Consider the following 15000-nt stretch of genomic DNA (forward strand, 5'->3'; position numbering starts at 1 on the left):
TATTTTATTTATTGTTTATTTATTTATTTATTTATTTATTTTATTTATTTATTTTATTTATTTATTTATATATTTATTTATATATTTATTTATTAATTAATTTATTTATTTATTTATTCATGCATTTAATTATATAATTACTCATTCATTTATATCATCATTTACTAATGTGTTTACTTAGATGCAATACTTATTTATCCATCCTCCAACTGCTGTAACTAAATGCTATGTATTGCTGTATTTATTTTAGCGCTAAATTATTATCCTTTTAATTTTAATTAATGCGTGCCCCTCTGCTCTCGATACAAATGTTTTTAACATCATCAATCGATATAATCATCTTTAGAATAATCGATTTTTTAATGTTTTGCCCATTGTCATCAAATAGCAATTTTGAATGTAGGAGATATCAGTAGATCTTAATTGAAAATAATGCAAAAATTTTATTATCGATAAATCATACTTTGATATAACATAACACGCCTTAAATTCAGATTAAACCCCACTTTTGAGTCAACAAAACTCAGCATATTTTTGTTTCTTCTTCTTCAGACGAGATCGAGGAGGAATTAGCACCTTTGGTGGAGGCTCAAGAGGTCAAGGTCGTAGAGACATACGACGACCAAGTCAATAGGTCAAGGGTCGCAGCCAAAGAACTCAGTTGGATTCATATTTTGGGTAAGTCGCAAAACTTGCGGCAATTATTGCATTTCAATGTCAAGGTCACATTTCTTTCAACATAATATAATTTTTCTTATTATTTATCTGGCTATACACGTTGAATTATCCCTTGTTTCACCAAACAAGCATGAAGTTTGCATTTGTGAAATGTGAATGGGGGTTTTAACTTCTCTGCATATGAAGACATTTATGAATACAGACTCATTCCATTTATTTAATTCACAGACATTATTCAGCTTTAGCTTGCTGTTTCTAAAACATTTTTCCGTAAAACTCATTTCAATTTTTTTTTTTTGGATCTCATATCTTGGTTTTTATAGCAATTGATAAATCGTTATTATAATTAAATATTTTGAGATATATCTAAACATTTATTTTCTATAACCATATTATATATTGTGCCAAAGATATTTATCCTGTGACATGTTAATTCAAATTAATTGTATTATTGAGCCTCATTTTATGTAAAGCCTTTCACGTTGCAATTTCAGGCGCAATATATATTCATATTTAATCTTGGAGACGGCTATGTGGTCTAGTGGTATGACACTCGCTTTCGGATCGAAAGCTCCTGGGTTCGAGCCTCGCTCGGTGCATAGTTGAGTCCTTGGAAAAGGCTCTTTACTCACATCCATTCTATCACCGTATTCAGGTGTAAAATGAGTACCTGACCGTCAAGAGCGTTGTCTCTGTCGAAAAAAAATTGTAATATCGCGTAACAGGCGTCATGTCTCATTCTACATGTTACATGTTGCTGTTGGTCAGGGACCCCTTGCAAAGTGTTTTGAACACGTTTAGTGGATATATAATATATATATATATATATATATATATATATATATATATATATATATAATATATATGTATATATATCTTCTTCTTCTTCTTCGTCTTGTGGAAACCTCCAATATTGTCGAGGATCACACCACAGGTTGTAGGGTTTTACATTTTAAACTTGCTAAAACTCTGCACATACTACTAATTTAAAATAAAACAAAAAACAAAAAACAAAAAAACAAAAAAACACATAGATTTAAAAGCACGTTGTGAACTCTAGCAATCACGTGAAGGCATGTTGGCAACCGTTTTCAGCCACTTCAGCTGGGAGGCTATTCCATAGTCGGGCAGTGGGCATATAAAGGCATATAAAGCTCAAGTATGGATTGTAATGTATCCATCATCGTCCAACAGGTTACCAGTCGATTCTCCAGCGTCTGGTGAACACATCCACAATCACCGTGTCCTCACAGAATCCAAACGGACGTCCAGAGGAGGAAATGGACGAAGAAGGAGATGGGGCTAGTAACGACCTTGACCTTGGATTCATAAGCCACGCCCAGTTTGACACCGGCATGAACTATGACGTCGTCAGATACATGCTGCATTCAGGTACTGTAGTTATATTGTAATGAGTTTTACATTTAAATTATACTGTACAATAAATGTTTTCCTTACCTCCTCTTATTTTTATTCATTTTCTCCCTTTGTTCCCTTCTCTTATGCATTCTTTTCCTTTTACCCCCCTTTTTCTTCTCTTCCCTCTCCTTCTCCCCTTTCGTTTCTTCTTCCTCCACCTCCTCTTCCTCCACCTCCTCCTCCTCCTCCTCCTCCTCCTTCTCTCTTCTCTCCTCCTCCTCCTCCTTTCCTTCCTCCTCCACTTCTTCTTCTTCTTCTTCTTCTTCTTCTTCTTCCTTCTTTCTCCTTCTATTTCTTCTTCTTTCTTCTTCCTTCTTCTTCTCTTCTTCTTCTTCTTCTTCTTCTTTTTTCTTTCTTCTTCTCCTTTCTCTTCTTCTTCTCTCTCCTTTTCTTCTTCTTCTTCTTCTTCTCTTCTTCTTCTTCTTCTTCTTCTCTTTCTCTTTTCTTCTTCTTCTTCTTCTTCTTCTTCTTCTTCTTCTTCTTCTCTCTTCTTCTTTCTTCTTCCTCTTCTTCTTCTTCTTCTTCTTTCTTCTTTCTTCTTCTTCTTCTCTCTCTTCTTCTTCTTCTTCTTCTTCTTCTTTCTTCTTCTTCTTCTTCTTCTTCTTCTCTTCTTCTTCTTCTTCTCTTCTTCTTCTCTCTTCCTTCTTTCTTCTTCTTCTTCTTCTCTTCTTCTTCTCTTCTTCTTCTTCTTCTTCTTCTTCTTCTCTTCTTTTCTTCTTTTCTCTTCTTCTTCTTTCTTCTTCTTCTTCTTCTTCTTCTTCTTCTTCTTCTTCTTTTCTTTCTTCTTCTTCTTCTTCTTCTTCTCTCTTCTTCTTCTCTTCTTCTTCTTCTTCTTCTTCTTCTTCCTTCTTTCTTCTTCTTCTTCTTCTTCTTCTTCTTCTTCTTCTTCTTCTTTTCTTTCTTCTTCTTCTTCTCTTCTTCTCTTCTTCTTCTTCTTCTTCTTCTTTTCTTCTTCTTCTCTTCTTCTTCTTCTTCTTCTTCTTCTTCTTCTTCTTCTTCTTCTTCTTCTTCTTCTTCTTCTTCTTCTTCTTCTTCTTCTTCTTCTTCTTCTTCTTCTTCTTCTTCTTCTTTTTCTCTTCCTTCTACCTCTCATTCACTGCTGTCTAATTTTCCTCCTCAATATAGCAATTATTTATTGTCTTCTGTTATTTCTTGAAGATTTACGATATTTTCATATTCACTAACATACTAACTCATCAAATCTCTGGAGCCGATGCACATCAGAAAATAAACATAAAATTGTTTAATAGAATTTTGCAATATCTTACGTATATGATTGAAATAATTTTTCATTATATTTTTTTTTTTGATAATTCCTTTCACCCTAGGCCCATGGTCTATCCGACTGAACCATATGCACACTTTCCTGTCCAACAACCTCAAGTCATACAGTTCTGACTGCTGCGCCCCCTTCCCGCCCGCTGGACTACACATCACAGGGCAGAGCCAGTTCCCCACAGAGCTTAACATCACCATGAAATCCTTCGCGTCCACCCTGTCACTCAATTCGGAGAATGAAGCTGAAAGTCTCAGCGACGAACTGGCCACACCGGTAAATGTTGTTGTTGTTGTTGTTATTGTTATTGGTGTTTTTCTTTTGTTGTATCTTTTGTTGCTATTGTTGTTGTTGTTATTGTTATTGTTGTTATTATTGTTGTTGTTGCTGTTATTGTTGTTGTTGTTATTGTTGTATTTTTTGTTGTTGTGTGTATTGTTGTTGTTGTTTGTTGTTGTATGTTTGTGCTGTTATTGTTGTTTGTTTGTTATTTTTTGTTGTTATTGTTGTTGTTGTTGTTGTTGTTGTTTTGTTGGGTTTTGTTGTTGTTGATTTTTATTTTAAATTTTTTTTTAGGTTCAAAAAATAAATTTTATAACATTAGAATTCAGAAAACTCAGTGATTTATTTAAAAACAAAAGAAAAAAACAAAAAACAAACAAACTTATTTTACCTAACTATCATTTAAATATAATTGCTAATTTTTTAAGCAATCCGTGAAATATTATCTTTCTGGACCAAAACGTCTAAGTCTCGAAGCATCTATCTCCCCCCCCCCCCTTCCACCCCTCCATTTTAAATTCCTTTTTGATGTACATATTTCTTGTTTCCTTACACTTTATCTATCACACTCAAATTCACAACCAACTTCCATCAATCAATCAACAGCGTAAAGCCCCGCTACCCCCAGGGTCGCAAATCGACAGCTTCAGGCCCATGGACAAAGTGTCGTCCTCCTCACCGTCCGACAGCGAGTTGTCGGTGCAGTGGTACCAGCCTGGCCTGGAAGAGGCGGATCCCACACGGCCTGATGCGAACGCCGCGAACAAACGCATCGTCATGCTGTACGCCATCTCCAAGAAAGGGGCGCAACCCTCGCCTTCTATCGTGCCCGGATTTATGTGGGTTTCACAGCACAAAGTCAACGATCTCCATGACAGGTGGGTCGAATTTAATGTCATTATTGTGTAGATTAATAAATAATCACCATCGTCGTCGTCGTCATCATCAATTACGTCATCATCATTACTATCATTATCGTCATCATCGTCGTTGTCGTCATCATCATCATCATCATCATCATCACCATCATCATCATCATCATCATCATCATCATCATCATCATCATCATCATCATCGCCATCATCATCACTATCATCATCATCATCAACAGCACCACCACTACCAATAACAACAACAACAACAAAACCACCACCACCAACACTACTACTACTACTACTACTACTACTACTACTACTACTACTACTACTACTACTACTACTACTACTACTACTACTACTACTACTACTACTGCTACTTCTACTACTACTACTTATACTACTACTACCACCACCACCACCACCACCGTCATCATCATCACACTCCATCACCTCTCTATTTTCCCCCTTCTCCTCTGACACACCAGACTTGCCCTACTGGCCCAACGGGCAGAGATATCCCTGGTGGAGAAGGTCAAGAAAGAGCCCGCCACTCCATCACCGACTCCATCCAAGACCAAGAAGGTACAGAGGATAAAGGCCCTCTCGCCCAAAGTACAGAGGGACGAACAGCTGGAGGTGAGGGATACATTCATAGTCAAATTAGAAGACACCTGAAGATGTGCAGTGGTACAGCTTACCAGCGGCTATGTAGTCTTGTGGTATGACATTCGCTTTCGGATCGGAAGGTCCTAGCTTCGAGCATCTCTCGGCGCATCAGTTGAGTCCTCGGAAAAGACTCTTTACTCACATTTTCTTCACGTGCTCAGGTGTAAATTGAATACCTGGCCGACAACAGGGTTATATCTATCATTTAAAAAATTGTAATATTGCCTAACAGGCGTCGTGTCCTGTCTTACATGTTAAATGATGCTGTTGGCCAGAGCCCCCTGTAAAGCGCTTTGAGCACATAAGTGGATATTGCGCTATATAAAAGCTCAATTTTTAAAATATTTTTTAAAGATGTGTCCAAAGGTCGTTTTTACAACATTCGCCACAAAAATACCCCAAATACTAAGCTATTTGTAAAAAAAAAAAAGAGGTCAAAATGGCTTTTGATTACTCTGTGTTAAATAATGAAAAAGTGAACAAACACTGACGATCTAGCATCAAAATTATAAAAGTTATAACTTGTTCAAATGTCGGAAAAATGTGGACCAAGTTGATAATCTGTCCATACTTTCTGAACTTTTGAGAAAATATTTCTGCTTTTCTTTTGGAGCTAGATCGTCCGTTTTTACATTATTTAACTGATAGAAATTTATGAAAATGAAAAGTGTTTTTTTGTGGTGAACCTCATTTACAGTTATATATTCACATTGTGGATATCTATCTATCTATCTATCTATCTATCTATCTATCTATCTATCTATCTATCTATCTATCTATCTATCTATCTATCTATCTATCTATCTATCTATCTATCTATCTATCTATCTATCAATCTATATATCTATCAATCTATATATCTATCTATCTATTTATCTATCTATCTTTCTATCTATCTATCTATCTATCTATATATATATATATATATATATATCCATCTACTTTTCGATCTATCTATCTATCTCTATCTCCTTTCTCATTATCTTTAATTATCACTTTAACTTTCTGCATATAATATCATTACCATTTATCATTTCTATTACCAAGTCACACAACAATTTTCAATAATCCATAAAGAGATTCGGAAAACCGTTACTCAGTAATTGACTTCATTTCTCCAGAACTTGTTACGGCAATGCCTCGACGATGCATGCGCTCTGACTGGATCCATCCCAGAACAAGGTGCATCTACAGGAGCTGAGGTAAGTTTCAACTCTCTCTTTAACTCCTTACCATACATTTTCAGAATTTTACCCAAAATTTTACACCCACCCTCAACAAAAATATATTTTTTCATTCAAACAGAAAAGCATAAAAGCACATTCTGTATATATAATATTCTTCTGCAAAATACACTCTACAACACAGTGTCAAGTTTGTATAGATATGACGTCATTCAGGTCTTTGTTATTGCTTTTTGCCATCCACATTTATGAGTAATTCTCACTAAACTGTATTAACCAGACTATAAACGTTTAAGGTTACACTTAGTTTTGTGTGTTGGTCCGTTATACTTCCGGATGGCAATGGTGTCAGCTTCTTTCTTAGCCAAGCGCATACTATCTATAGCTATAACTAAATATTCTCTTTAAATGATGTGATGTCGAAAATAGATATAACTAAATATTCTCTTTAAATGATGTGATGTTGAAAAGAGATATAACTAAATATTCTCTTTAAATGATGTGATGTCGAAAAGAGATATAACTAAATATTCTCTTTAAATGATGTGATGTTGAAAAGAGCTATAACTAAATATTCTCTTTAAATGATGTGATGTCGAAAAGAGATATAACTAAATATTCTCTTTAAATGATGTGATGTAGAAAAGAAATCAGAATGAGAACAGTGTTGGTTGAATCGTAACGAATGTGATGATTTTTCTAGGGTTGGTAGGGAGAGGGTTAAGTCATTCAAATTTACGGTTCCCCACTCACTCACGAGTGGATGGATGCCCACTTGTGCTTGTTCATGCCATCAACATTGAGACGGTGGAAAAGTCTCAATCTCTAATGAAAGAAAATTACTGTGGCCTGTGGACGTCGCATACTCGAGAGGAAGAAGAAGGAGAAGAAGAAGAAGAAGAAGAAGAAGAAGAAGAAGAAGAAGAAGAAGAAGAAGAAGAAGAAGAAGAAGAAGAAGAAGAAGAAGAAGAAGAAGACAGAGACAGAAGAAGAAGAAGAAGAAGAAGAAGAAGAAGAAGAAGAAGAAGAAGAAGAAGAAGAAGAAGAAAAGGAATAATAATAATAATAATAATAATAATGATAATAATAATAATAATAATAATAATAATAATAATAATAATAATAATAATAATAATATTAATAATAATAATAATAATAATAATAATAATAATAATAATAATAATAATAATAATAATAATAATAATAATAATAATAATAATAATAATAATATGAAGAAGAAGAAGAAGAAGAAGAAGAAAGAAGAAGAAAGAAGAAGAAGAAGAAGAAGAAGAAGAAGAAGAAGAAGAAGAAGAAGAAGAAGAAGAAGAAGAGGAGAGGAGGAGGAGGAGGAGGAGGGAGGAGGAGGAGGAGGAGGAGGAGGAGGAGGAGGAGGAGGAGGAGGAGGAGGAGGAGGAGGAGGAGGAGGAGGAGGAGGAGGAGAGGAGGAGGAGGAGGAGGAGGAGGAGGAGGAGGAGGAGGAGGAGGAGGAGGAGGAGGGAGGAGGAGGAGGAGGAGGAGGAGGAGGAGGGGAGGAGAGGAGGAGGAGGAGGAGGAGGAGGAGGAGGAGGAGGAGGAGGAGGAGGAGGAGGAGGAGGAGAGGAGGAGGAGGAGGAGGAGGAGGAGGAGGAGGAGGAGGAGGAGGAGGAGGAGGAGGAGAGGAGGAGGAGGAGGAGGAGGAGGAGGAGGTAGGAGAAGAAGAAGAAGAAGAAGAAGAAATCACTGTATAAGGACGTCCAAATTTATATTGGTGGCTAAATAAAAGAAAGAATTTTGTGAACTTTCACCTCATAACCGGACGTTGGTAAACCTGGTCCACCCGACATGATACTGTTTTAAAGATCACAATCGATGTGCACTTATTTGCAGGTCTGTCAACCCATATTATGGGCTCATTTTTGTAATGGAAATCTTTAATGACGCAAAATATTGTCCATTACAACAATATTAAACTAGGCCCATAATTGCATTCGGATGTCAGACCTGCATATATCTGCATGTTGGTCACAAAAATTATTCTCTATTCAGTGCTTTGTTATTTTTGCACGCTATTTTGATATCGTTCACGTTTTTTCTTTTTCTTTTTCTTTTTTTCCAGTTCCCATTCGAGGTCAGCAAGATCAACGTGAAGCAATTGGAAAGCATATTTGACCCCAGCCTCGGTCTCACCATCAAAGGGTCAAGTCTGATCCCATGGCTTCTCAAACTCTTCCCGTGATGCAACTGAACAGGAAATTATTTTACTTTAATTGTGGGACTAATGATGTAGCCATGTTTAATTTGGCGATCGATTCTGTTTAATTTAAATGAAGTATAAAATGATATCTTGGCCAATTATATTTTCCTAACTGAATCATGAAAATGATTTACCATGTAGAATTATCCGAAAAAACGCATTAAAATCTATAATTGTTAGGCATTTTGATAATTTATGTTGATAATGTGATATGTAAATTATAATTGATATTTTTGTAGACACTGACAATTCTTTATTAAAATTTTATAATTTATATTTTTAAATTCTGTTTCCATCTTTATACAGCGTATAAGCGTATAATTTATTAAAGCTAATTCTGTGAATCATTTATCATTGTTAAATTATTTTTAATTATTTCATAATAATTTTATGAATTGATATATCGATGTGTAACTGTGTTTTTTTTTTTTGTCAATTATAATATATTTCTTCGTTGTGTAACGTTATATGTGTTTTACACGAATATGATCGATAACTTAAAAATAAATTGTAAACGTCTAGTTAAAAAAAAACCCAACATGGAATAACTGTTTATATTTCGACTGCCTTTAAAAGTTTCAAGTTATCACGTCCTTATTGGGCAGCGTGGCTCAGCGGTACGTAGGGTATTTACCTCGTACCCGAAAGGTACCGAGTTCGATCACCCGCCGCTGCTTCACTGTGTGGCCTTGAGCAAGTCACCTCGCCCTAGTTTCAATTTGCAGCGCTGCACTGCGGCTGACGCCTGGGTGATTCCAGTCTTCCCTTGAAATAGACCCTAGAGACAATTTCCCCCTACAAGATGATTAACGGGAATTTTATTTTATTTTATTTTATTTATATAAATTCTTTTAGGCATCGCATCCATTCCGTCCATATTTTATTTATTGCTAATGATTTCTTTTAGATTAAAACGATTAACTCTCTCCTTACCGTCCATTTCTAGTATTTTCCCAAGGTGCCAGGCTTACCCAGCAGAAAGACAGATTTTTAAAAAACTCAAACAATCTCTCTACAAAACAACTTTATGTTCTTATTAATTAAACAAAGATCATTGTATTGTGATCTACATAATAAATCTGAATTATAAAAAATGTATACTGTGTCGTAACAAATGTGACGATTTTGCTTTAAGTGGTAAGGTTAAATGCATTATTTGAATATTTTTTATATTGTAATGACTATACCAAAAGCAATTATATCTGTGATACTAGTGAACTTATACTGAAATGTTTATGATATTATATTTAAAATAAAATGTTTAGATTTTGCTTCATTTTAAGGTTTGTTTTAAGATTAAAGAAAATAAACATCGTATGAAAACTTTTGTCAGTTCAGTTTGTTTTTGTTCTGAAATTTTATAATTAAAAGATTATAGTTTGATAAAAATGATACTTTACACACGATATCACCTTGGGGTCGAGATAGTCATCTTTGGTCGTTTTCTATATTCCTCTTTATTAATATTTTTTGTCCCGTTTTATTATAGTATTTTGTAACTATGAAGTCTTGCGGTATGACATTCGCCTTCAGACCTCCTCTAAGCTTGGTGAGAAGTTGCCAGGCTTCGATACCAGTAAGAGGTGGCTGCGAATCGGCTTCGGTCGAGGAGCTGCCTCACAGCAAGTGCCCTTCATCAGTGGGGACTTTCCACCTGTCCCGATGTGGGCAAGAACCCGAAACGGCAGAGTATCTAGTTGAACGGTGTGTTGTGACGATTCTACAGGGCGGGTTCCCGACGGTGCACGAATGCGGACCGGACTTTGCTGATTGGGTCGATCGTCATAAGATAGTAGTGTGAGAACCATAAGAAGCTGCTGCCTTCAGACTGACGATTACAAAGAGCTGGCTTAATAAGATCAAAGAGAGAAGGAATGGGGATACCCCTCTCAAACACATAATGGACAGTGCTCCTGTTTCGAGCCGAAATAAGTCCCGGCAACCCTTGTACGCAGATTCGCTGACTACGGACAGAGATGCATATACGAGATAGAAGTCGGTTTGGACGAATTCAATCCCTCGAGGGAGCAGGATCATAAACTCCTCAAAACTGGGGGAGAAGTAGCCAGGTTTCATCACCAGCAAGAGGAGGCACTGGGTGGTAGCGAATCGGCTTCGGTCGAGAACCTGCCTAATGGCAAAATTGCTACGTCAGTGGGGACTCTCCACTTGTCCAACATGTACCCGTTGTGGTAGCGAGCCCGAAACCGCAGAGCATCGAGTTGAACGGTTTTTTGTGATGAAGCTTCCGGGTGGGTTTGCGACGGTGCACAAGTGCGATAAAGAATTTGCTGATTGTGTCGATCGTCATAACAAAGTAATGTGAGCACCATTAGAAGCTGCTGCCTTCAGACCAAAAGGTCCAAGATTTGAGTCCCAATCTGGGCGGTGCATGGTTGAGTCTTTGAAAAAAGGCTCTTTACTCACATTCTCTCATCTTACTCAAGTGTATGAGTACCTACCTGGACGTTAACACCGTTGTCGATGTCGGGGGGGGGGGGGGGGGGGGGGGGGGGAATGTAATATCCCCTAACAGGCGTCATATCTCATCCTACATATAAAGTGCTGTTGTTGACTAAGGACACCTTGTAAAACAATTGAACATGTTAAGCGAATATTGCGCTATATAAATGCTAAATTTTAAAAAAGGGTTTAAAAGCTGTCAAAAAATGTGGACCTTGTCTTATTAGACACCTCGACATCGCTTTGTGTATGGACCGAGGCTGTCAACTCTGGCAATCTCTTCTATCCCTTTACATCAATGTACTTAGTTTGAGATCACCTAAAAGTATCATCCAGACACAGACACAGAATCCCAATAAGTGTAACACATAATGAAGATAACTATCAGTACATAACAGAGAGGTGATTTAAAAGGGAAAAAAGAATAGCACCTCCAAAACTTATACTATACATGTTTCCCTCTCAGTCAAGGACTCCGGCAAAGGCCAGGACAAAATCAAGTAATAATCATTCCAAGACAAATACAGAAAGCAACTCAGAAAACAGATATTAGGGGGGAGGGTAGAAATAGTAGTCACAGCAAGTGACCTCCTGCCCACTGTAGGAGGTCAAAAGACCCCACCCAGGTATCGCGTGCATATCAGAAACGACCTTTCTGATGACAAGTAGAACATAATGTAAACACTTGATACTTCTTTGCCTTGGGCGATAGCACGATGAACGAATGTGTATCCGTATTGGATACTGTCCTGATCTGATATAGGCAACAAATCATAATATTCTTCACTCGCGTTACTTTAACATCAACGATATCACTGCATCTACAATATTATCGTCATCCTTCATCAACAATTGTCGTCATCATCATCGTCATCTTGCTATACTTTTTGCTGTATAGTTTGTCCTTTGGGATATTTTTAGTTTTCTCCGCCGATGCATTGAATGTATCACAAGCATTCGTGTCCACATTTGTGAAAATACATAGCCTTTCTTTGTTGACCGTGTATTTATCTTAAAAATATGACCCAACTGTCACACGATATGACATCTAAAAGATTTTCATTGGTAAATTAGTGTTCTATAAATTCATTCACCCAACGTAGAGTCAGTTATGGAATATTATGTTTAATTAATTCTGAATTCTGAAACCACAAATGAAAAAAAAAAGATGTTGGTGATAAAGAAGTCCGTGTCTTGAAATTCATGTACGGTGAATGATGTTAGTATTTTCATGATGATTATAATCATTACGTTTGTCTTGAAAAAGTAAGTAACTATGTACCTGTTTTTCATTTTGTTTGAGTGTATATACACACATTTCTTTGTAATATTATTATTATTATTATTATTATCATCATCATCATCATCATCATCATCATCATCATCATCATCATCATCATCATCAACATCATCATCACCATCATCATCATCATCATCATCATCAACAACAATATTATTATCACCATTATCATTATTACTGTCATCTTCGTTACCATTATTTTACCATTATGTCTATTATTATTATTATTATTATTATTATATTATATTATTATTTATTATTATTATTTATTATTATTATTATTATTATTATTATTATTATATTATTATTATTTATTATTTTATAATAATAATAATAATATAATAATAATAATAATAATAATAATAATAATATAATATAATAATAATTATTATTATATTATTATTATTATTATTAAGACTTCTGTAGCCTGTATAAAAAAGGTTTAATATTGTATTACTGCTCTACCCTCCTTACAAAACCCTCTAATTAGTATAATTACTCAATTATAAAGAGAAAAAAAAGAAAAACAAAAAAATAAGAAGAAGAAAGAAACAAAAAAAAAAAAAACCCCAAAAAATCCCCAACTAAATCAGACAAAATAACAAGACAAGACCCCCCCCCCAACTCTAATCTTCCCCCCCCCCCCCCCCCCCCCATCTCTAGTAAAAGAACAAACTCAAATCAAGTAAACAGCAACTCGCATATTATTTTTTACATTTCAGATGATCTTAAACAAGAAAGAAGTGTTGCTAGTCCTGGTGCTGTTCGTCATCGCCGTCGTCTACTTTCACACTTCTCTCGATAAATCCTTGATACATCTACAATTCAAAGGTTTCGGTAAAATGGACAAATCTCAATCAGAATCGCATGGCATGGTAATGCCATTGATTTCCAGACTAGAGCGAAACACTGAGAACTCCACTTTGGCCCAACTCGTTCAAAATCAAACAGTTCAAACAGGACAGGAAATAAAGCCAGCAGCACAAACTTTCAACCCGTCGATCCCGCCACCGCCGATTCTCGAAACAGGCTTGCCATTTATCAACCGTCGCATCGCCGAAGAAGTCAGTCGAAAAGTCCGGGTTTTCTGTTGGATTCCGTCTTCAGAAAAGTTCATGTCTCGTCTAAAAGCCGTGAATTCAACCTGGGTGAAGAGGTGTGACAAGGTCATCTTCATAATATCGTCCCCGTCGTTTAAAAGCAGCGATACGATTGGTGTAGATATCGTGGATTCACGCGCTACTCTCAACGACAAAACGGTGTTCGCGCACAAACTTATATATAACAATTACTTGGATAAATATGATTGGTTCCTCAAAGCGGACGATGATACATATGTCATTATGGAAAACCTCAAGTTCTTACTATCTCATTTTGATCTCAAAACGCCAGGATACGTCGGCTGTCAGCTGAGACATTACTCACCCCAAGGTTACTTAAACGGTGGGGCTGGTTACGCGTACAATGCTCTAGGAATAAAGACGATTGTAGAACAAGGCTACAATATACCTGGCCGATGTCGACTTCACCAAGGCGCTGAGGATATAGAAAACGGATATTGTGCAAACAAAGCGGGAGTGAAAACATTCGACCAACTCGATGTCAATGGAAAACAGACATTTTTGTCGGCTAGCGTTTATGAAAATGTGGTAGGACCTCTTCCTCAATGGACCCACTCCAATCTCATGGCCCATGCAGTCCTGGGGTTGAATTGCTGCAGTCCCCTCGTTGTATCATTTCATCATGCAGATGAGAAATTAATGCTAGCAATGGAGTACTTGTTGTACAGAGTTGTTATTCACGGTAGAGTTCAGATGCCAGAAAAAACGGCTGGAATTTTTAGTGGAAAAGAGGCGCTGGAAATACCCAAGGGTTTTCCAAGGAGAGCATATCCAGGGGAAGTAATTGGGGATTATTACAAAGGCAAAGAGGAGTGGAGAAAATCAAACGTGACCGCACACGATGCTACGAAAAGACAAAACATCAAAGAACACAGACGGGCAAGGGAAGAAGCCCGTAGGCGTCGTATTGATAAACTGGCAAGGGGCCGAAACTCTAAATGAAATAAAAAATAGAACGTTCCAGACTGATATGGTTGCAGTTACTGGGAAGCAGGTAATCTACAGAAAAATATCGATATAAAGTACTGGAGGACAGAGTAAAATTAACTAAAAGCAAAGAGTAGTGAGTTAATTCATTGCAATTAATTGGAAGTACAGCCTATAGAATGTCCTGATTGTGACAAAAAATAGAGGGCATATCATAATTACGATAGTTTGGTGAATGACTTGATTGCAATTAATGTGAAGCAGATCGATGGTACAGAAAGATCCTTATAACAAATAATGATGGAATGATTAAAATGACTTGATTGTAATTAACGTGAAGTCTAGAATGTCTTCAGAATGTCTTAATTGTATATTATGGATGGCAAATTGTTTGTGGAATGACTGGAATGCCTTTGACAGTAATGAACAGGAAGTCTAGAATGTCTTGAGAATATCTTGATTGTTTGTGGAAGGCAGGTCGTTTGCGGAATGACTCGATTGTAATTAATGAGAAGTCTAGATGTGTCTATGAAATGGCTTGATTGTAAATTATGGACGGGCAAATTGCTTGTG

The 15000-nt window shown here is 36.4% G+C and overlaps 2 protein-coding genes across 11 annotated transcripts in view; both read left to right on the plus strand.

The window, feature by feature from the left end:
- The window catches only part of LOC144975206 (cilia- and flagella-associated protein 54-like), a 100417-nt gene extending 90474 nt beyond the window's left edge, over positions 1 to 9943 (plus strand). For all 10 annotated transcript variants that reach the window (XM_078919053.1, XM_078919057.1, XM_078919047.1 and 7 more), the window contains 7 exons: positions 553 to 678; positions 1873 to 2070; positions 3426 to 3649; positions 4262 to 4533; positions 5019 to 5169; positions 6321 to 6401; positions 8479 to 9943. In XM_078919053.1, the coding sequence (XP_078775179.1) occupies positions 553 to 678; positions 1873 to 2070; positions 3426 to 3649; positions 4262 to 4533; positions 5019 to 5169; positions 6321 to 6401; positions 8479 to 8598 (1172 nt within the window). In that variant the 3' untranslated portion in view covers positions 8599 to 9943. The remainder of the gene's footprint in view (positions 1 to 552; positions 679 to 1872; positions 2071 to 3425; positions 3650 to 4261; positions 4534 to 5018; positions 5170 to 6320; positions 6402 to 8478) is intronic.
- Positions 9944 to 11959: 2016 nt separating this feature from the next.
- The window catches only part of LOC144975208 (glycoprotein-N-acetylgalactosamine 3-beta-galactosyltransferase 1-like), a 3893-nt gene continuing 852 nt past the window's right edge, over positions 11960 to 15000 (plus strand). Inside the window, exons 1-2 of the mRNA XM_078919058.1 lie at positions 11960 to 12345; positions 13102 to 15000. The exon at positions 13102 to 15000 is cut by the window's right edge and continues 852 nt beyond it. Of these exons, the coding sequence (XP_078775184.1) occupies positions 13102 to 14442 (1341 nt within the window). The 5' untranslated portion in view covers positions 11960 to 12345 and the 3' untranslated portion in view covers positions 14443 to 15000. The remainder of the gene's footprint in view (positions 12346 to 13101) is intronic.

Source organism: Berghia stephanieae, chromosome 6 (genome assembly GCF_034508935.2).
Source record: "Berghia stephanieae isolate SIO BIC M18660-M18661 chromosome 6, UCSD_Bste_1.3, whole genome shotgun sequence".
Classification (NCBI taxonomy): Eukaryota; Metazoa; Mollusca; class Gastropoda; order Nudibranchia; family Aeolidiidae; genus Berghia; species Berghia stephanieae.